This window comes from Pogoniulus pusillus, chromosome 4, assembly GCF_015220805.1.
Source record: "Pogoniulus pusillus isolate bPogPus1 chromosome 4, bPogPus1.pri, whole genome shotgun sequence".
Taxonomy (NCBI): Eukaryota; Metazoa; Chordata; class Aves; order Piciformes; family Lybiidae; genus Pogoniulus; species Pogoniulus pusillus.
The window spans coordinates 37,695,846-37,718,333 of NC_087267.1; the positions used below are offsets into that span (position 1 = coordinate 37,695,846).

General features: G+C 40.7%; 1 protein-coding gene across 4 annotated transcripts in view; it reads right to left on the reverse strand.

Moving 5' to 3' along the window:
* Positions 1-1,006: 1,006 nt before the first annotated feature.
* SEMA3D (semaphorin 3D) overlaps positions 1,007-22,488 on the reverse strand; it is a 141,969-nt gene continuing 120,487 nt past the window's right edge. For all 4 annotated transcript variants that reach the window (XM_064142587.1, XM_064142585.1, XM_064142588.1 and 1 more), the window contains exons 13-18: positions 21,818-21,906; positions 19,934-19,975; positions 18,197-18,354; positions 16,018-16,082; positions 13,697-13,836; positions 1,007-1,487 (exon numbers count right to left, since the gene is read on the reverse strand). In XM_064142587.1, the coding sequence (XP_063998657.1) occupies positions 1,074-1,487; positions 13,697-13,836; positions 16,018-16,082; positions 18,197-18,354; positions 19,934-19,975; positions 21,818-21,906 (908 nt within the window). In that variant the 3' untranslated portion in view covers positions 1,007-1,073. The remainder of the gene's footprint in view (positions 1,488-13,696; positions 13,837-16,017; positions 16,083-18,196; positions 18,355-19,933; positions 19,976-21,817; positions 21,907-22,488) is intronic.

The window sequence follows — 22,488 nt, forward strand, 5'->3', positions numbered from 1 at the left end:
TTCTGTGTCAAGAGCACTGGTCTCAGCCACTAAATATTTTCCCTCATCGTCTTTTATTTCAGCTTTGTTTTTGTCTTTTATTTTTCTTTTCCTTTGCATGAGACAAAGCTAACAAAGGTCCAGAGAAACAGACAAAGTCAAATCTTTCGAGAGAGAGGAGAGGTGCAGGCAGGAATCCCATTATTTGCTAATAGGATTTGTGCACGTCCCTCCCATGCACTACTTAGGATATTTACTCCCAAGCAAGTTGTTGGCAGTTTTGATTAGTCAACATTTCATTTCAGCAGATGGGCTGCAAACTGTGGCCACTCAAATTCTAAAGAGCAACACTCGATAATTCCCCCTCCCTGAAATTATCATTATGCTTTCTTTTTCTTTCTTTTTTTTTTTTTTTTTTTTTTAATGGGGAGAATGATTTTTTTTTTCCTTAAGCCAATACTTAATTTGATTTTTTGCTGTGCCTCTCTGTGCTAGCAAACCCCACTCATGTTTCTCTATACAAGCCCAGTGGGTAAATTAGTGGGTATTTTTGCAGATCTGTCACACATTTCTACCATGCTTCTTATTCAGAAAGATGCCAAAGAACTATAAATACATCTGTCCTCCCCTGAAATGCAGCCACCTCTGGGGTGGAATATGGCAGTGAGTGAGAACATGGATACTAAATCCTAGGTGAAAATTATGCAGGCATTACAGAACACAGCTCACATAGCCTAAGGTTAGCCAGAAATTAGCTAAAAGTGTACGTTGTTTGCTTTTAATGAATGCATTTGAAATGATTGCCTGGTACGTGGTACTCCAATAGGAACATCTCATTTGGCATTGAATCCCATTGTAGAGTCTCATACAGATTAATAGTGATGCTGAGTTATCTGGTTTCATTAAGAAGCAGTACTAAGTCATAGGCAAGATGTACAAAACCAGAACACAGTATGCTGTTTTTACTGGTTTGCTTTGTTTTGGTTTTGTTTGGGTTTTGCTTGTGTGTTTGGTTGTTTGTTTGTTGTAGTTTTGTTGTTGTTTCAGGGTTTTTCTTTGTGGAAAATGTCCTTTTTTTAAATAACATTTACAAACTACGTAGATGGTGGCCTGGCTGGCTCATGGTGCCTGCGGTTTCGCTTTTTTTTCATTTCCTGCACATGTTTCCATTTGGCACCACCTTTGTTCCGCTGCCGCCGCTTCTCCCGGTGCCACATCTGTTCACAGTACTCATCCAGGCTGAAGCTGGGGCTGCTGACGAGCTGGATGTAGTCCTTGTACCTCAGCCGTGACTCTGTCAGCAAATCTCTGATCCGACCCTCCTCATCCTCAGTTTTCTGAGTGATTTCCATTTGCCCGTTCTCAATGACATTTAAATTCAGCTTTACAATGGTATGGACAAAAGTGTGCTCCTGGGCTTTGCAGAAATAGGCTCCCGCATCCCGTCTTTGCAAGCTGCGGATCAGCAGCCCATGCTCTGTTTTGATGATTCTTTCGTCAGCCTTCAGCTGTGAGGTTGGGCAAAGGAGAATACAATAGGTGAGTTTCATCAACAAAACCAGAACCAACGTCAGTGCTATAGAGAGTTGGAGAAAAGGCTTGGCACATGCCATATGCCATCCTTCAGGTGTCACCACATGGTGAGACATGTGCAACTGGGACAGATGCAAGAATATCCTTTCAATGCCTCAGTTCTGCTCTGAACTACATTACCAGTATCACTGACATCTCATCATGCAGTAGTCAAAGACACATGCTGTGTGGCTGAAAGACCAGACACTAACACTCATCACACCATAATGCGACAAGTTAGACTACATTTCTCAAGGAAGGGGAGCTATGTAGTGTCACAAATCCCATTCATTTTTTAACTCCTCTGTTTGAAATATCTGTAATATATACCAGTATACATACTGTGTATAAACACATTATACCAATACGCTTTTCCTGTTAGATGAGGCCCTATTACACCAAAACTAAATACTGCTGCTGACTTTCAAAGCACAATGAAGTGTTTCAGACCTTTTTCAACTGGATTTTACAAAAGGCAGTTCTGGACACCCCACTTCAAGAAGGACAGGGAAATGCTTGAAAGGGTACAGCAAAGTGCTACAAAGTTGATCAGAGGACTACAACATCTGTTTTACAATGAAAATCTGAAGAACTTGGGGCTTTTTTGCCTAGAAAAGCCTGAGGGGGAATATTATCAATGCTTATAAATACATAAAAGGTGTGTATCAGGAGAAAGGGGCCAGTGTTTTTTCAGTGGTGCCCAGTGACAAGATGAGAGGTAATGGGCACAAATACGAACACAGGAAATGCTGTCTAAGCAAGAGGAACTTATTTGTATTGAGGGCAGTGGAGCACTGGAACAGGCTACCTAGACAGGTGGTGGAAACTCTGTCTCTACAGTAATTCAAAGACTGTCTGGACACTGTCCCATGCAACCTGCTGTAGCTGCACCTATGGAAGTGTGGGGGTTGGACAAGATCATAGAATCAGTCAGGGTTGGAAGGGACCACAAGTATCATCTAGTTCCAAACCGCCTGCCATGCCCAGGGACACTGTACCCTAGATCAGCCTGTCCACAGCCTCAACCAGCCTGGCCTTAAACACCTCCAGGGATGAGGCCTCAAACACCTCCCTGGGCAACTCATTCCAGGCTCTCACCACTCTCATGCTCAAGAACTTCCTCCTCATGCCCAGTCTCAATCTCCCCACCTCCAGCTTTGCTCCATTCCCCCTAGTCCTGTCACTACCTCATAGCCTAAAAAAATGCCTTCCCAGCTTTTTTGTAGGCTCCCTTCAGATACCAAAAGGCCACAATAAGATCACCTGGGAGCCTCCTCTTCTCCAGACTGAATAGCCCCAACTCTTTCGCTTTGTCTTCATAGCAGAGATGCTCCAGCCCTCTGTTCTCTAGACACACCCCAGTATGTCCACATTGCTCTTGTAATAGGGGCTCCAGAACTGGATGCAGTTCTCCAGGTGGGGTTTCACCAGAGCAGAGGGGGAGAATCAGCTCCCTTGACCTGGCGGCTACACTTCTCCTGATGCAGCCCAGAATCTGGTTGGCCCTGCGGGCTGCAAGTGCGCACTGCTGGCTCATGTTGAGCTTCTCACCCACCAGTACCCCAAGTCCTTCTCCTCAGGGCTGCTCTCCAGTCAGTCACTGCCCAGCCTGTATTTGTGCTTGGGATTGCCTCCACCTTGCACTTGGATGATCTCCAGAGGTCCCTTCCAACCCCTATCATTGTGTGATTCTGCGATTCTGCCTTTGACCTCACTGAGAGGTGACTAAAAGCATCTAATGAGGCTAAATTAATCCAAAATAGTACAATTCTTCTGCTGTTAAGAGCTGTGAAGAAGAATTTATGAGAAAAAAACAAACAAACCAAGAAAATAATGAAATTGCATGTAAGAGATGTCTGTCAACGTGGAATTTCACTTACAAATTGAAATAGCTCAAAAAATACAGCATAATCTCATGTTAACCAGCAGATGCATGTTAGAGTAGTAACACTGTCAAGTAGGTTACATATTTAGTGATGTGAAAATTTTTCTCAGTATAATCTAAGTTAAAATAATAATAATAATAATAATAATAATAATAATAATAATAACAACAAAAACAAAAACCCGGACAAGCAAAACACCCAAACAAAACATGACAGAAAGGGGCACTGGGCATCTGTGTACTTCTGCAGCTGGAAATCAAGGAAGGTAGGTGATTTGGCAAAGATTGTACAAAGATTAGTAGCAGAGGTAGAAGCAGAAAGCAGATAGCTAACTCCCAATGTCCAACACCAGCATTTGCTTTGAAAGTGATCCGGATACGTCCCAAAGCTGTCACCTCATAAGCATGCTATGTTCTGCTGCCGCGCAGAGGCTGCAGCGCACAACAGCACCGAAGGACCCAGAGTGCTGCTCACTCAGCCTGCAGCAAAGCCAAACGCTCAAATGCAACCTCAGCACTGCTGTGGCATTGTCAGAACGTAGAAAAAAAATCTTCAACACAAGGCTGAGTGGTGGGTTTAAGGAGTGGGAGTAGAGGAAACCAGCAGAGAATCTGGAAAATTTCCCGGAGTGCACATCTGACCCTCCAGAAAGCTTCAGAGGGTGAAGATCAGGGAGGCATAAAAATATGACTAAATTAGATTTATTCGCACTGAGTAAGCTACACACTGCTTCTTTATGTAAAAAATCTGTATGTGATTCCCTCTTTTACTCCATGGGAAAAAAAATACATCCATACATATGATTCTCCATCTGTTATGATTCTAACTCACTAGTAGTTTATCTTCAAGTCTCTCGGAGCAAGAGATGGATGAGGTGACCTCCCAGGGCTTTTAGCTTTACTTTGGAAAAGTTAAATAGTTTGAAAGATTATCTCAAGATCTCAAAAAGCAAATCATATATAAATAACACATGCACAGAGAGAGAGAGAGAGAGTCTTCATGCCCAGGGAGGTAGTGGAGGCACCGTCCCTGGGGGTCTTCAAGAAAAGACTGGATGAGGCACTTAGTGCCATGGTCTAGTTGATTGGATAGGGCTGGGTGCTAGGTTGGACTGGATGATCTTGGAGGTCTCTTCCAACCTGGTTGATTCTATGATTCTATGATTCTATCTTGCTACTGTATTAGCTCTAACAGTCTTCAGGAACATATAAGCTAGAGAGGTAGGTAGATAAGTATTTAGGTAGATATATAGGTAGATGGATATGTGGATGGATTCGTATAGGTTGTGTATGACCACTGATATAACTTCCTCAGAGACAAAAAGCTGCTATAGAAGTCTGGTTAAAACATTGCTCTGACTGTTTGGTTTTGTGACCAAGTATTTTCCTGCTCCTGCTATCAGCTGACTGTTGGGTCAACCCTGAGCTTCAGGGTTGTATATAAGCATGCCTACTTGGCACTAGCAGGATGAAATTATACTAATTTCAGGAAATTCCTGGAAAATCGATTGTTCTGACAACAGGTGCTACATAAGTACGGTCTACTTTTGATTTACTACACTGAGTTTAAACCAGAGAAATCATGGTCAAGCCACAAGCACAGGAAAGCGTAGAGTGACAGACTAGAAATGGCCACTTTTCCACCCCTGGAATCTACAGCACAGGGCAGTAGTTCTCAATTTTATCAGCTAGTGACACTTCATTCCAAGCAAATGTACCTTTCTTACAGTAAAATCAGGAGCATGATACATGCAAATGAACCCACAAAAAAAGTAGCTGTAGGCAGAGATATGTCTAGGGCAGGTGCTTCCTTGTGGTACTGCACTCCACAGAGAGAAGCAGGAGCAGGGACCAGATGGAAGTATTTGCAGGCTTGACAAGGAAGCCCTTCTTTCTTCTGCCCAGGCTGCATGTCAACATGAAGACTCAAGTCTGAGAAATTCAGGGATGGGAAGAAGCAGCTAATTTCCAGACATTTGGGTTTCATAAGGCACTATGCAAAGACAAAGTTCCCACATTGACTGAGTGAAAACAGGACGGATCTCTTTGAGCTCAGGGCTTGATCCAATTGCAGCAGTAGCATCTGCCTATCGGTGGCTCTGCCAGTATTGTAGTCTAGAGCGTCTTGACAGCTGTGTACCTCCCACACTTGGAAGATCTCCAGCTGGCTGTTTCAACTGGCTGGGCACCAGTCCAAGGAGCCCTCACTAGAGCTTTGCCTATTTTCAGTGAAAGGAAGGCAGAATAATGGCAGATCTAGACTTGAAAAGATCACTGGACCTCCAAGTCCAGCATCCTGCTACTCATAACTATTTACCATTTGTGTAGCAGCCATCACTTTCTAGTCGTAAATGTGTTAACTGATGGAATTGCACCCCCATCTGCCTTGGGATACTGCACAGAAAGCTACTGGAGTCTAAATTGGTTGTGTCCCTTAATCCCAGTCCATCATGACTCCTATTTTTAATGAAGTAGCATTCTAACAGAATGTTCTGTGTTAACCTTGGATATTGATTTACAGTGACTGTCACCTTCTCCATCTCTGTGCCTTCATTGTTCATTCCTTTCTTATCCCCTGGCAGGATGAAATTATGGCTCTGATTTCACACGTATTCAGCAACACTTCATTACAGTTTTTCCCCCTCCGTTCTTTTTTTGGTATCCTGTTTATGTTGTTTTACCCATAGGTTCAAAAGTCTTCCTGTCCTTCCTCTCTACTTTTACCCCCACAGGACTCTGGAGTTTCATAAACACCTGGCATTTCATTACTTGGTAGTAGATCTTTAACCTTTCACTTGAATGCTTAATGTGCTGTTTGGTTCCTGACCCATAGATGTAAAACATATTTTATTAAATTTGGAAGAGAATGAAAATATCAGTTAGATAAAAGACATCATTTTGTTCTGGTCAGCTGTGGATTCATTGTTTCCCACTCCATGTCACAGTCAATAATGCTCCTAAAATATGTGTAAATAGAATTTAACAATTCAAAAGCACAAAGGTTCTAATTCATAAAAGCTTTCTGCTCTGTGCTTAAATTTGAGCATAGAATAAAACTCAAACATTAGTGGCATAATTTTGTTCAGTAGGGAGCAAATTCTAAACCACACAAATTAGGCTATTGATTACCATTCACTTGTTTTTATTGTGGAGTGGGAGAAGTTTTTTAACAACATTTTACCAGCAAATTGTTCTTTTCGTGCTTCACCATAAGAACATTTTACACTCCCTGAATTGTAGCACATATCATAGGAACTGGAAGTATCTGACAAAGGGAAAAGACCTCCATACAAATCAAACACTTGGTTTTCACAACCTGAATTTAACAATGCAGGGAAAACAGGCATTGTCAATAACGATGATAAATCCTTAAACAATCAGTAAGTTGGAAAACAACCAAGGATTTGAAAGTGCTGTGGCACCAGGTTAGGTCAATGCCTTTTGTCCTTTGCTAATGATGTGTTTAGATAGCTCCCTCTTTACAAATAATTCACATGTCAACTCTTTCACAGTTAAAACTCTGCACCTGTCTGGGAGAAGAAAGTAGCTTCAAAGCCTGCCTTCCCCCATTAATCAACATGTGAAAAAATGCCAGAGGTAAAGCTGGGCTAATCATGGGTTAGCTGCAAGCCCTGAACAAATTGAGAGGGGGAGAGAGGAAAGGGAGGATCACTTGCTGAAAATTCATATTTGTCTTTGTTTTTCTATTGTTTTCTCCTCCATCCTCATCATCTGATCAGGGCAAAAAAGATCATCCTAGATCATCCTAGGAGTTTTGGTTCTTTTTTTCCAGCATTATTGTCACATATGACTGTTTATATTGTACTGAGAAAATAACTGAAGTTCAACACAGCTGTAGAGTTTGCTTCTCTGGGCTCCTCTCCCCCCATTTTTTTTTCTTTTTTTTAATATATTTTTAAATTTATCAAGAATCCACAGGAAAAATGAAGAATGTGTTGTTGCTACAATGTCATTATGGAAAAGCACGATCCCTGTTACCTTCAAGGTGAAATTAACTTCTTATGCTGAGACTACATTTAAAGTTTCATCCCTCAGTATGTGCAAATCAAATCAGAAGCGTCATGTGATATATTTCAGTTCAGAGTGATGAATTTTTGTTGTTTTTTTTTATCCCAGGAGACTGTTAAATATTGATTTTAAGAATCCCAATGTATTAAAATAAGAAAAAAAGTGGGGGGAAGATAGTGAATCATATAATAAAATAAGAGTGAAAATATGAGAGCTAGAAGTAGTTCTTAGGCTGCAGAATAAGTATCCCCTTATTTTTATCACTCTCTTAAGCTCTTTTTTCATTGACCTAAGGATTCAAATACTGAACTACACTCCTCTGGAACACAAACCCTATGAGGAGAGGCTGAGGGAGCTGGGGTTGTTTAGCCTGGAGAAGAGGAGGCTCAGGAGTGACCTCATTGCTGTCTACAACTACCTGAAGGGAAGATGTAGCTAGGTGGGGAGTGGCCTCTTCTCCCAGGCAACCAGCAATAGAACAAGGGGACACAGTCTCAAGTTGTGCCAGAGGAAGTACAGGTTGGATGTTAGGAGGAAGTTCTTCCCAGAGAAAGTGATTTGCCATTGGAATGGGCTGCCCAGGGAGGTGGTGGAGTCACCATCCCTAGAGGTGTTCAAGAAAAGGCTGGATGAGGCACTTAGTGCCATGGTCTAGTTGACTGGCTCGGGCTGGGTGCTAGGTTGGACTGGATGATCTTGGAGGTCTCTTCCAACCTGGTTGATTCTATGATTCTCTGACAGAAGGTATTGCTAGAAATCAGTCCTTGGTGTATGTCCTTTTCCTTACTCAACTCTCATAGAAGCTCTGACCTTTTTCCTCAAGATGCTGCTGACCAGATGTTTGCAAAAAAGAAAATTGCCATCATGATGCAAAACTCTCCAGCCACAAAAAGATGTGGAAACTTACATTTTGGGTAAATTGAAACATATCTTCTCAGTCTGGCTAAACTGCGGAATGAAAACAACATCTCTTTGCTCTGATAGGGGAGCTAGGTCACAAGTTTGTGCCTAGCAAAATATCTGATCAAAGAATGAGCCAAAATCTAATACATACCAAACTATAAGGAGACGTTAAACTGGTTCTTTCAGGAACACAGAGACCAGGGCTGTGGAGCAGGATTATGGAAAGCATAAGAACCACTGAAGAAACTGGAATTTGCTTTTGCCTTTCAGTGGATTTTTTTTTTTTTGTTTGTTTTTTTTTTTTTACCCTCAGGTATGAATAGATCAGGAAGGGAAGAGTTAAATGTGATCTGCACCTACTCTGTCACTTCAGACCATATGGCTTGTTCTGTCCCCTGCAAAAGGTGGTGGCAGTTTGGCAGATCTGGAGTTGCAGCCTGCAGCAGAGGGGCTGATACTTTTCAGAGGCATGAGGAAGCAAAATGAATGGCTTTGTAGGGAGTGAAGCATTTTCTTTTTTGCAGTCCTGACACTTACTCTATAAATAATATAACACATAGGATTTTTTTTTTTTTTTTAAGAAATAAATATCTGGTTTAAGCTTCAGCAAAACTCATCAGTTTAAAGCATTATGAACAGATGATGGCTCCACTTTTTTTTTAAATGAACTCCATCCACCACAGCACCCTCCCTCTTTTCAATGACTAACTCTGCCTGCACAGGAACAAACATGATCAATTGCGTGAGCAACGCTAAACTCAAAAGCAGTAGATATTTGACTTCTGACCTTAAAACGGCCCCAAACTACAGGGAAATGTACTCCCACTAACAACAAAATGACCTGGTGACAGCTCCTGTACCACAGGAGATCCTGTCCCTCCCCACAGGTTTCTCTGCCTGGAAGTCACATTCTGAACCATGACCCTAAGGGTGAAATGTCGGGAACATCCTGCTGGGCCAAATGCTTCCCATCTAGTCTGGATTTTGCCCTTTTCTTTCCCTCAGGAAGCTTTAGTGCATGTCCTGGACAGTGCAAAGTCATCTATTAATAAAGCTGGGTTTAAAGACTTGCTGAGACATTACAGTTCCAGCCCTGGAACTAAAAGTCCATAACCTAAGTTCCAGGTGTGTGGAGTCATTTCCAAAGCATGGTATCATCATCACAATAAGTTACACTGCTAAGGCATACACTAAAATAATGTACAGTGTTATTTGAGAAATCTGCTGCAATAACAGTGAGAGAGAACAGAAAATATGATTGTGATGGGAACTATTACAGTAAGGCAAAGGCTGAACAAAGATCAAGCAATGCATTAAATACGACCACACTGTTCCTGTCACATATGGTACTTTCTGTCAAATTGAAGTGCTTTGAGAAGAAAGTAAATTACTCTGATGATATTTGGATTTTCTTGAAAGACATCTAACTAGGCTCTAATACTGATGAATTAATTGCCACTTCTAAGTTAAATTAGAAAACCCGGAAATCTCAATTTCTGGATCCCCAAATTAACAAAGGATTAACATTTTAACCTGCAAAGAACTTTATTCTCTCTTACAGGAGCAGAGATTTTTCAACACCTCTACAGACCCAGCCATTTATTTAAGCAGCTATATACAGAATTAGGGATTTAACTTCAGGTTTATGCATTTGAAAATGTGACATTTCTAGACTGATAGCTTTCTTTTAAGGTATAAAAAAAGTGTTTGGTTGCTGGTTTAGGTTTTTGTTGTTGGGTGGAGGTTTTTTTGTCTCTTTGTATGCTGATTTGAAACATTCAAGATGAGTTTGCTCAGGAGTTCACGTTCTTCGGGCCTTGGAACTAAGCTGTGTCAAAATCCTAGAAATATAGAGTACTGTGTCCAGTTTTGGGCCCCTCAATTCAAGAAGGATGTTGAGGTGCTGGAACATGTCCAGAGAAGGGCAACAAAGCTGGTGCAGGGCCTGGAACACAAACCCTATGAGGAGAGGTTGAGGGAGCTGGGCCTGTTTAGCCTGGAGAAGAGGAGGCTCAGGGGTGATCTTATTACTGTCTACAACTACCTGAAGGGGCATTGTAGCCAGGTGGGGGGTGGCCTCTTCTCCCAGGCAACCAGCAATAGAACAAGGGGACACAGTCTCAAGTTGTGCCAGGGTAGGTATAGGCTGGATGTTAGGAGGAAGTTCTTCACAGAGAGAGTGATTTCCCATTGGAATGGGCTGCCCAGGGAGGTGGTGGAGGCACCGTCCCTGGGGGTCTTGAAGAAAAGACTGGATGAGGCACTTGGTGCCATGGTCTAGTTGATTGGTTAGGGCTGGGTGCTGGGTTGGACTGGATGATCTTGAAGGTCTCTTCCAACCTGGTTGATTCTATGATTCTATAAGACAAACAAAACTAATACCTATGCACTGGCCCTGCAGTTAGGAATATTATATAGGCTGTTATCTTCAAAGACAGGAAAAAAGCCCTAACAAAACCAACCCAAGAAGCTGCAGAATGCATGCACTCCAGCTTCTATTATATCAAAGCTAGATCACAGAATAATTGCTATACCTTTAGGAACAGTATGTGGTAAAAAGCTATTTGCCTACGGTTAGCATTCATAATGTAGAAAATCTCTCTGTAAATTTCTCCTTCAAATTTTCTTCTCAAAGGCTAATCTAGTCTTTTAGCAAAACCTGACTTTTCTCATACAAATAGATGTCAGGCTCTCTACACAAAGCAAGCCCAGTAAACATTGCTGTGGAAGGTTGCTAATGTGCAAAGATGTATGCTGTGTGATTGTTGGAGCTTCAGATGTCATCATTACACGTATGCACACATTCCCTTACTTAGAATCATAGAATCAACCAGGTTGGAACAGACCTCCAAGATCATCCAGTCCAACCTAGCACCCAGCCCTAGCCAGTCAACTAGACCATGGCACTAAGTGCCTGATTCAGTCTTTTCTTGAACACCTCCAGGGATGGTGACTCCACCACCTCCCTACTTGATCCTTATTTACCTATACTTGGCACATTGGATAGTCCTGCACTATTGGACATCACTGCGCCTGAAAAATTCATGTTTGCCCCCCCTCCCAAAAAAAAAAAAAAGTCATGTTACTGCCATAATGATCCTTTTAGAAAGCATGGGAAAAAAATAATATAGTCTTAATTTAGGCTATACTACATAGGTTAGCCTGCTCTAACTTTATCTGAAAGTCCATTTGACCTGCAGTTTGTTCTACAATCCTTCAGAGGCTTTTATGAACCTGTGATCTGAGAGAAAATCAACTGATTACTTTTTTCTGCCCTAAACTGGTGCAGATAAAACTCAAAAGCAGCCCTTCAAAAGAGGCTTTCAAATCTTCAAAGTCTGACTTCTTATGATACAAAGATATTATAATCTTCACAGGGAAATGGCTGCTTTATGCAAAGTTTGTAACTCTTTTTTGAGAAGCTCAGGAGTGTGTTACAGTTGTGATACAGTATTTGAATAAATGATTAATATCCTTAAATCTTGACATAAATTTATGCTCAGCAAACAAACCAAACCAAAACCAAAAAAAAAGACAAACCCACAAAGAAGCCCACCAAATAAGACCTGTTAACTACCTGCTCAATTTTACTTAAAAATGAGTCTCAAACACGTGGTTAGAATTAAGCAAGTGCATTACTTGTTTCTGTGATCTAATCTGTAAGTGCACTTACAAACTGCTACCTTAGGAAGAAAAGCACAGTCTTCTGCAGAGGACAGTTAAAGGTAAATCAGTGAACACACAAAAAATTGATGCCCACAAGTCTTTAAAGGCTGATACACTTCTAACTGGATTTTCACTTCAGCCACCTGTGGATGAGAGTGTGCTTGGCCAGCTGATCAGAAGATCACTTGTTTTTTTCAAAGTATGGGCTGAAGTGGAAGTCAGAGGTGGCATTTCAAACCAGTAATCACTTTCTTTTGGTGTTTAGTGCATGTTGTTGGGAGCAATGTGCCTATAACTTAATGAAACTTTTATTCTCAGCAGAGGAAAGACTCCTTGACAATTCAAAGCATGAACAAAAAGGGAGTAAATTAAATGTATTGCAGTGTTATACAACCTTGTGTTTTGTTTTTTCTGTCTTATCTGGTGGGAAATTGGAAGTGCTTTGTTTCACCTTACTCTGACTTTCTGAGCCAATATGTAACTGAGGTTGCAAACTTGAGAATACTGAGATGAGTCACATCTCATCTGGAAGTGATGCTTTCATGGGTACCTGCCCTGGCCTGCATCTCTCCAGCCTTTAGAAAGAACCAGCACTCATAAAGTCTCATAGGATGAATTATCATCGAGAGTGGAAAACGAGCTGAGTATTTGATAGTTCCTGCCATTTAAACTAATTTTTCTCTTGCAAGAACATTTAACAAAAAAGCATATCTAACACCTGGGACCAGCTTGTTTGAAAGTGCAGTTCTCTTCCCTTCTCCTTGTTGCCATGGTTGCCATCACAGCAAGACTTGGCCTTAGACACAAAATCATTCGTGTAAAAGAAAGGCTATGAAAACTGCTGAGGTTTGAAATTCACTCAAACCAAGACCTTTTGGGCATGATAGAGAGCTCCTTTGTCACTATCTCAGAGAGGAATCATCAGGAAATCATGCAGGGGGTATAGAGGGACCTAGAGGCTTTTCCATGGTTTTTATACAAGCGAGGACCCAAAATCTGCCTCTTGAAGCAATTAAAGGCCATCACAAATCTCACCACTTTCTCCTCCAGCTGCAAGGTGCACTTCTTTAACCTGACATCTCTGCATCAGCACAGAGTAGCATCTAAGAAAAGTTCTGATTCCACCAACAACGGAAACAAAAGCAAATAAAAAGCTTTTTACTGCATAGACCTTTCCTTCTCTGGGGAGAGATGGAGAGAAGCAGTAAGCCACACATTCAGTTCTTAGCTGCACTCCTTAACATGATAAGGGAATGTAATTAGACAGTAAATGGAGCAGAGATTTTGTTAAAACAAAGACTTTTGAACCTACATTTGCCTACAAAAGTGGCTGGCATCTTGATTACTGGATAAATGACTTCTTTTCCTGTGCTTTTCAGCACTTTCAGATTTTTTTAGTTCTATGTAAACCCTAATGCATTTTTTAATAGAATGAGAGAATGAGCATGTAAGTCAAAATAACTATCTAAATCTGCTTGTGATATAGAACAAATGGCTTCCCTTCTCCCCACTGAATGCCCCAAATGGCGATACCAGAATGCTGTGTGATACCTAAGGTGAGGCAAGGAAAAGTAAAACATCGACTAATCCCAATAACTCCTGCCTTTCAATGCTCAGGTGAATTCTCTGCAGAAGAAACTTGCCTTGATGACTATAACTTACCTCTTCTCGATGTTCTTCTCCAGAGCGCTGAATGTACCACCTAATAGAGGCTTGCTGGGACTTAGGAATACATTCCAGAAAAGTCGAATTAAATTCAATGCCAAAAATCACCTTTTCATCAGCAGTTTCATGACTAATGCCTGGAAAGCAAACATGGTACAGGAGATTAACCTTGACCTGGATTTTAAAGCAATGGGAAAATAGCCTGATTCAGAACAGATGTTATAAGAGTGAGTGAATTATAAAAAAGCAAAAGGCAACTTAACTTTTAGCTTAAACTATAACTGTGAGGATTTAGAGGCGGCTGCTAACCTTCCTTCAATGCAACTGGTTTTTAAGAGGTCAATAAAATCTATATCATGACCTTGTTCAGTTTTAAAGCTGAGACTTTCACCTTTGAGGAATTTAAAAACTGACCTTTATTTTTGCTTTAAGCAAGGCAACTACCAAACCTGAGCAAAAGCTGCTATAGGGACAGTCTGATTCGTTCATCTCAAACACTTTAAGGGAGTCACACAGCTAAAGTAAACCAAAATTTACCCTACTTCAGTATTATTGGAAATGCTTTGTAGTTCATTTTCAACCAACAAAGGAGATATGAGTAAATCTGGGCTCCTGGAAACTTGATTGAGTAATTTCTAATCTTTGCATCTCCATTGCCCTTTCCAGTCTGTCTTATCTGTGTCTTATCTGCTTTACCATCAGACTAACATTGTTTCTTATGCCCTGTCAATAACAGAAAGGAAGGTGAAAGCAGTGGTGTCTCCTAAATCAAATGGTAGCTCAACAGGAAAAAAAGAAATTCTAAAAAGTATTACATTGTTTCTCCAATATTATAAATACCTATAGGAGATCTAAAGAAATTCAAGCTTTGTGCATTAAATGCTTTTCCTTCATTTCATTGTGCCACTGAGATTTCTCTAGAGCCAAACAACTTCATGCAGCTGATGAAGTCTCCAGGAGACAATCTCGCACAGCAGAGAAATGAACTTAAACAGTTTTTGGAGGCATAACATTATTAATTATTGCAAATAGCAAAACTAAACCAAGAACCTGAAGTGGCATGGGTCAGTTTCAAGGTTTTATGGCACGCAGGAGTCACCCTGAGTTAGATTAACTTTTGATTGGTGGTGCTACACGGGGCAAAGGATTAATACGAATTTCTGTGCTAAGTCATTTTATATTTATATAGTAAAGCAAACTCTTCAACATCTCCTTATTCTTCCAGAGAAATGTGACGTTGTCAACCTTTCTGCCAGACTTCCTACAGCCTTGAGCTTCGCACAGTCTCACATACCACTATTTGGTGAGCCATGGCAAGCAGCAAGAAAGGAAATTCTGTCTCTTGGGAATGAACAGGAGTTTCATCATTGAATTTAGTAGAAATAAGATTTTGCCCAGACTTTTTAACTATGGCTGCAAGCACACATGTACATTCAGAGCCCCCTACAGACTTAAGCCTTTGATCCTGTGGCAAGCAGCTCTGATTACTTCACTGACTCACGCCAAGATCTGCAGCAGGCACCCAGCACCACAGCGACATGAAAATAACCAGAAATCAATGGAAAGTCATGGCTCATCCCAAACCAAATGTTCAACACAGAGATATAATCAATATTGTTTTGACTGGATTGCTTACTTTAATAGGCAGCTAGAAAAGTGCAGACAAACCCAGGCTTGGTTTTGAATGCTTTTCATTTACTTTACTCCACCGTGGAGATTGCTGTGTAACCACAGGATTTCATACTGACAGTGTTTGCTGTAAGAAAAGTGTTGCAGTTGCCAAAGGAGAAAGCCAGACCCTTTGGCATCTGAAAAGAGGTTGTAGGAAAGTGAGGGGGGAGCCTCTTGTTAATAACAGGAGTATTTAAGTAGCTGCATGGAGGGAAGGGGGATGGTTCTGCAGCTGGACCTGAGCTTTGGGACGTGTCAAGTGTATACATCAGAAGGGGAGAATGTGGTGTGTTCCCCCTGGTATTATTTGCCCTGTTTCTAGATGAAACATCACACATCCCATTAGCTACTTGTAAGCCCGTGTATGCTGATTTTGTGTCAGGGGCACATCTCACTTCCCTGGGTGAGTGCTGGGGAGGGTCACTGATGAGGGATGTGAAGGTGTCATTCCACGCTGGCTGTCTCTTATCAGTCCTGTCTCTGAAAATTTAACTGTGTGAGGGGTAATGTATATGAAGTGTGAGAAAAGCAACTGCTTTAACAGTGCTACTCTGCTCAGCTCAGCAAGTTTTCACAGACAGACAGAGACCTTTACAGCAAACAGTTGTCAAAGACAGAAAAGAGCAAGAAAGATGCAAAATACTCACTGTCTTCCACATCCCAGCATTGTGCAACAGGGTCCCCATATTTGACATCTTGCCTTCTAGCTCGCCTATGGGAAAAACATGCAAACTTGTAACACTTCAGGCACAACTGCTGGAATTCAACAACAAAATACAGAGGAGCTCAGCAGATGTTGACTTGTATTACTCCCACCCTACTGCTGACAATTATAGTCTTAACTAAAACCAGTCTCACCCTCAAAGCATTATGTGGCCTAGAGAGATTTGTACAATCAACATCAAGAGAAGGGCCTGTGACTGGGGAAAACCACTGGGAAGGGGAAAAGTTAAAGGAAACAACCTTCCTAGAATTAAAAATGGTCAATATAGTGATATAAAGAGTGTCTAAATTTGCATTAGGAGCATGGGACATGGGCCTCCTGGTGAGGTGGACAGTCTTGGAAATACTTACAAACATTCCTAATATTATAGGTCATGAAAAAAAAAATGAAGTTCAACACATGATATCCAAAATTGAGCTCAGGATACTGACAAGTAAACCAATCATTAGAATGAAGACAAAAAAGCATACCGTTTAGTTTGATAACACACAACTGACAAATCTGATTATCTTTTGTCTTTATGATCAGAAGAAGTACTTTAGACAATGATCTGAGGTACTCTACTCCCTACTACAATTACTTTGCCTGCTATTCTCTCTATCTGTTATTTAAACTCACTGCAACTTAGTGCAATTTTAGTGTAAGAGCATTAAAAATCCCCAAAACAAAGTTTTCCTCTGGGGAAGGTCTGTTTTTAATTTTTTTTAAGCAAAAGAACTGGATACCCAGGGAAAATTGTTCCTCCTTCACAGTCCCATTGAGGATAAGAGGAGTAGAAACTCCCACATGCACATCAGTGCCTTAAGAGGAGCAGGTTCCCCAGGCCAAGCTGCCCATGTGGTAAAAGCAGTTGGCATGTTGGAAGCACAGGCTGCTACACGTAAACAATCTACCAGAGGATTCCCAAGGCCAGTTACATCTTTTGTTTTGGAGCCACAGACTTTTGGCCTTCCCACCAAACTGCACATCTGTTAAAAAGCATAGACCATCAATCTCCATGTCCTGGCCCCACCTCAGGCTTCAGCAAGCCTCATGTGTCACTAACTTTGCAGTGAGCCTGAACACTTGCTTTTCTCCATTCATTTATTCTTCTCTGAATTTAGTTTGCTTTGGCTTCGAGGGCAAACACATAAAATTCCTTGTCATCATGACACGATAACCTATGAGTCATTAACTTCAATGGTTTGTCTAATTGCTCGGGTCCTGGCCTTGCAACCCCTAAGGCAGAAAGTCTCATTCCAGAGCATGAGCTCAGACTTCGAGGTCCAATGGTTACTGCAAAAGTTACAGTCAGGAAAACTTCATCCAAAGGAAATGCTGCAAAGGATTCCAGCTCAATGCATGAGTTCAGAGCTCAAAAACTTCAAGAGACACATTCAGCAACTCAGGTACTGCACTGCTAGAGCCTGCAGTGTGCTCTCCCTCTTTGCAGGTTCATGCTTCTGTCCTATCTGGAAGGTACACAAAGTTCAGATGTAGCTTCTCTCACTGTGGAAAAGCTGCTCCCGATGCAGCTGAACCATTGTAGTTAAATCTCTGTCTCCCTCTCATGGCTGGACCACAAATTCAGTTAATGAGAATGACACACTTTGAATAAAGTTATCAGGATTAGTTAAAACAGACAGGAGAAGTTTGGTTTTTAAATCAGAGAATTAAACACAATTTATTATTGACCACTCCAGGATACTTTGTTGAACTCCACTTTATAAGTATGTTGGTGCACTCTGAAAAAGGCAGAAGCCTAAGAGAGGCTCTTGCGTCTCAGCAGAGTCATTCTAAATCTACTTCTTCATCTGTGGATCTCATGTCTTCAAGCATTGAGTATAAAAAAAGGAAAGTAAAGAATTTATGATATTTGTTGCAGTAGCTGAATTACTGTCACACAGACTTAAACAAAGCTGTGTTGTCTTCACAGCTCTTTGAGTAGAAACGTGAAACATAACTAAAGTATGATCAAATTTTAAGGCAAATGACATGTTAAGTAGAAAATGCAGCAAGTTCTGATTTGGAATCTCTCAAACTTTTGCAAGTAGTGAGATCTTTTACAGCACATTGTGAGTTTGGGGTTTTTTGTTTGGTTGGTTTTGTTCGGTTTTTCTTACCTTTTAGAAGTGGGGGTATATCTGGAACATGAGTTTCCATCCCAGGCACAGTATGGGTCTCTGGCAAGGCAGCAGTCTGCACAAGCCTTTCCATACGTGTGACATCTGTGCAGAGAGAGCTGAACCAATCCATCCCTGGAACCAATGTACAATTGTTGCTGCAAATCAGGCAAAGCGAATGAATTAGGAGTGTTGTCCGAGCAGCCCATTAAAAAAGTTCCCTTCTTCAGTGTCACCCTTGCAGACCTTCAGCCTTGTTCCAGATTTTACAAAACAAGGGAGAATTCCTCTTTTAACATAAAATGTTTCTCAGGGCTCAGTGTGAGCTGACTGTTCTCTGTTCATCCCTGAAAACATGTCAGAGAGGGAAAAGGACTGCAGTCCTGGAAAGATTCCAGCATTCAACACCTTTAGACCTTTAGATTTGTTCTGTAGTAAAAACTGAGATGCAAATCATAGAAAGGGTGGTTTATTAGCACATATAAAACTGAGATGTTGGATAGCCACGATGTTAAGAATCTGGGACCTAGTGATGACTTTGTGTGAAAAAGCTTTATCTTCTGCTTCTGATCCTTAGGTAGGATGGGGATAATTTTGCTCCACTCTGGATCTCCAAACTTTGAGTAGGTTGCCTATAGAGATGAGGGTGGTCCAAGTGCTTTCTGTTGAGCTGAAACTGGCTCACACAGTAATTCCAGCTGGCCTGCCACCCTTTTTTTTTTTTTTCCAGTTTAAGATAGGACTCAGCTGTCCTGTGCATGCCTGAATGGCAAAACCCCTCATCCTGCATGAGGGAGGCGTGTTGTGCTGGAACTGCTCTGGTCACCTCGGTGAGGCAGGGAGGAATGGCTCTGGTGTCACACTGCCTCTCAAGCATGCATATAGCTGTCACAGAGCTCACAGTGCCCATAAAAACATTTCCCATTGTGAAATTCCCAACTTGGAGTAGTCCCTGTGACTGCTAGGATTGGACCACCCAGACTTAGAGTGCAACTCTAGAGGAGGACTGGTTAACCACCTGATGTGTGCATATCTTTTGGCACAATGAGGCCCTTATCTCTCTTGACTACTAATAAAAATAACAATAATAATAAAGTATTACTAGATTGTAAAGAGACAAGCATTTTTAGTGTCCAGAAAATTAATGTGCTTTGATGTCATTCACAAATCCCACTACTATGTGGTGAAGGAGTTTTTTTCCAGTTTTGGCATATAAGCTATTGTTTGCAAATAAATGTGAATTAGGCAGATAAACAATTCAAGCATATCTCACTCTTTCTAGATATATTTTAAAAGGCATCCATGGAAACCCTGGCCAGTATGTAGCAGTCATCACCCAAAAGTAACAGGCTAAGTGTTCAGTGTACCATATCATAGAATCATAGAATCAACCAGTTTGGAAGAGACCTGCAAGATCATCCAGTCCAACCTAGCACCCAGCCCTATCCAATCAACCAGACCATGGCACTAAGTGCCTCATCCAGCCTTTTCTTGAACATCTCTAGGGATGGTGCCTCCACCACCTCCCTGGGCAGCCCATTCCAATGCCAATCACTCTCTCTGGCAAGAACTTCCTCCTAATATCCAGCCTATACTTCCCCCGGCACAACTTGAGACTGTGTCCCCTTGTTCTATTGCTGGTTGTCTGGGAGAAGAGACCAACCCCCACCTGCCTGCAACCTCACTTCAGGTAGTTGTAGACAGCATATATCCCACAGTAATTAAGCCTGTGGTTACCTGCTTCTGAGAAATCTCCATGGTTGAGATAGCTGAAGGGTGCTAAAAAAAAACAAAACAAACAAAACAATTAGCAACCTGCATTAGTTTAACATATAAAAAGTCAAAAAGTTAATAAATTTAGATTTATTTCTTTTGTTTGAACAAATATTTAAAAGAAAATCACAGAAACCACTACATTGGTGCTTCTGAAAATACCCACCAGAGATTTTCCATGCTGCTGATGAGGTAATTGACTTTAATTCTTAGAGTTTGCTATCTATCCCATCCTGGAGACTGGCAATGAGCCTGTACACCAGCTTAAGTTCTTATTAAGTGTCATTTGAACGGCTTAGATGGCATTTAAGGGATACACAGACAAATACTCTGCATCAGGGTATGTATCCCTGCTATGTCAGATGTTTTTGCCAGTGAATGATGTAAGAACAGGAGAAAGCTCAAAGTATTATTCACCACCTAATAGAAGATGATTAATCTAAGTCTATTGTTTAATGTTAATACAGTTTGAGGAAATAAAGGATGTTTTTTCAGCCCTTCACTTCCCTCAATTTTCTGGATTCAAAACCACAGAGGTTTATAAATGTTGCCAAAATTAAAAAAAAAAGAAAAAAAAAAGAAAAAAAAAAAGAAAAAAAAAAGTGAAGGAATGTCTATGTCTGCTGAGCAGGAAAAGAAATAACCTTTTCTTTGTTTTAAATATGATATGGTACATTTGTCCTTGACGTTATGTTTGAAGAATGCAGAAAATTGGTGCTCATACTGAAACTGCTGATTACTTGACAGGCCACTGGGTAATCTTGAAATTTTCAAAGTGATATTTATAATTGATGTCCAAGAGAGTGGGAAGAAGATATGCAGATCCTTTAAATCAAAGTTTCATCATACACATGACATATCAAAAGGCATATGAAGAAACATACTCTTTGAAATAATTATTAAAGGTCCTGTCCTTACACTTGGAAACCACTGTCTCCAAGTTCCAAATTCATTTATTTAGTTCAGGCAGAGATTCTGCCTAAGACCTTGTAGGAAAGAGAATGTATGAGAAAGCAATCAAAACACCACAGATGCAGATAGAACTTGATGAAAATAAAAGGTGAAACTGATTAAAAAGATCTACACAGAGTGACAAAGAAGGAAAATGATGATGCAGAGAATGAAGCAACTTCTAAACAGAGAAGAAAAATCAGCAAGAAACACACAAATCTCCACTTTCCTATGGTAGTAGTGTGTTGATGTCAGCTCCCTTATCAGCCATGAAGTTAATCAGAAATTGTGCCTATGCAACAGAAAGGAGGCTTGGGCTTTTTACAAGCTCTGTTTATGAAGAAGTCATTTGCCTTAGTGAGGGCTCCGGTTACTTTTCTTTTTCATTGCTCAGCCAGAATAACCAACTCAGAATGGTCAGAAATGTTGAATCAGCATTCACAAATACATTAAACCGCATTGAAAATCAAAACTAACTTCCCTCTTTTTTTTCTTAATGTTCTAAATTCCTCAGATTGTTATTAAAAAAAAAATAGTCTGCATCAGTTGGATTTTGTTTGCTTAAGATTTTATAATTGCACTTAGTCCCAAAGCTGAGGCAGTAGAAAATTTACATTAAAAATAAAATACCACTACTAAGAAAGCTGAGCTTATGATAAGATTTCAAACTAGAAGGCACGATAAATGTGACTTTGTCTCACTTGAAAATTCATGGCCTATTTGGCTGTAGACATTTTTCAATTAACTCAAAGAATACCAAGGTGTTTAAAAATGTAAAGTGTCCCTCTGGAAACTTGGACTAGTTCCTGTAAATAAACAACCAGACAGACAAAGCCAGCATGGGACTTAAAGTCCCCTAAATAATCTTTAATTGATGTTGTGGTTGCTAATGCTTACCTTGAACATCTGCAGCTCTTCCAGGACAACCTCTTCCTTAGTCCACTTCTCCTTTGTGATACTCACGACTTTCAGAACTGTGCCTATGTCTGAAACAAGTGGTCACCATATAAAACTCACAGATATTTTTCAGTGCAGTTCCATTTTATGCCCTGAAGATGATGCTAACACATGAAGGATGTATCCTTCAGACAACTTCTATCCCTGTCTGCAGCAACTGTTATCTGCATAGCTCTATATAATACATTTATGGTCTTAATATAGGGCTGAGTCAACACAATTGTAGGATGCTCCTGGCAGGGATGCTCTAACTCTTCTGCTGCACAAACACAAACATGCACACAAACACAGATTAGCATATCTGTTCTGACAGCTAGAAGTTCCTGTGTATTTCTTGAGCCAACATTTGGGCCCATCAAACCCCAACAACATTCAGCTTAGGGAACAAAACTGGAAGAAAATGATGTTCTTTTTGTTTTCATAGAATTAATTTTCATCTAGATAACATCTTAATCAGAAGTAGGTTTCATTTTAACATGAGGAGTTCAGTAATGGACTATTTCTGTCTATATTTCTTTATTTTAGGGATAGTTTTGAACTAAAACTTCATTCAAAATCAAAGTCTAAATTCCATCATTACAGAAATTACTTCTTTGGTGCTATCCATTTTA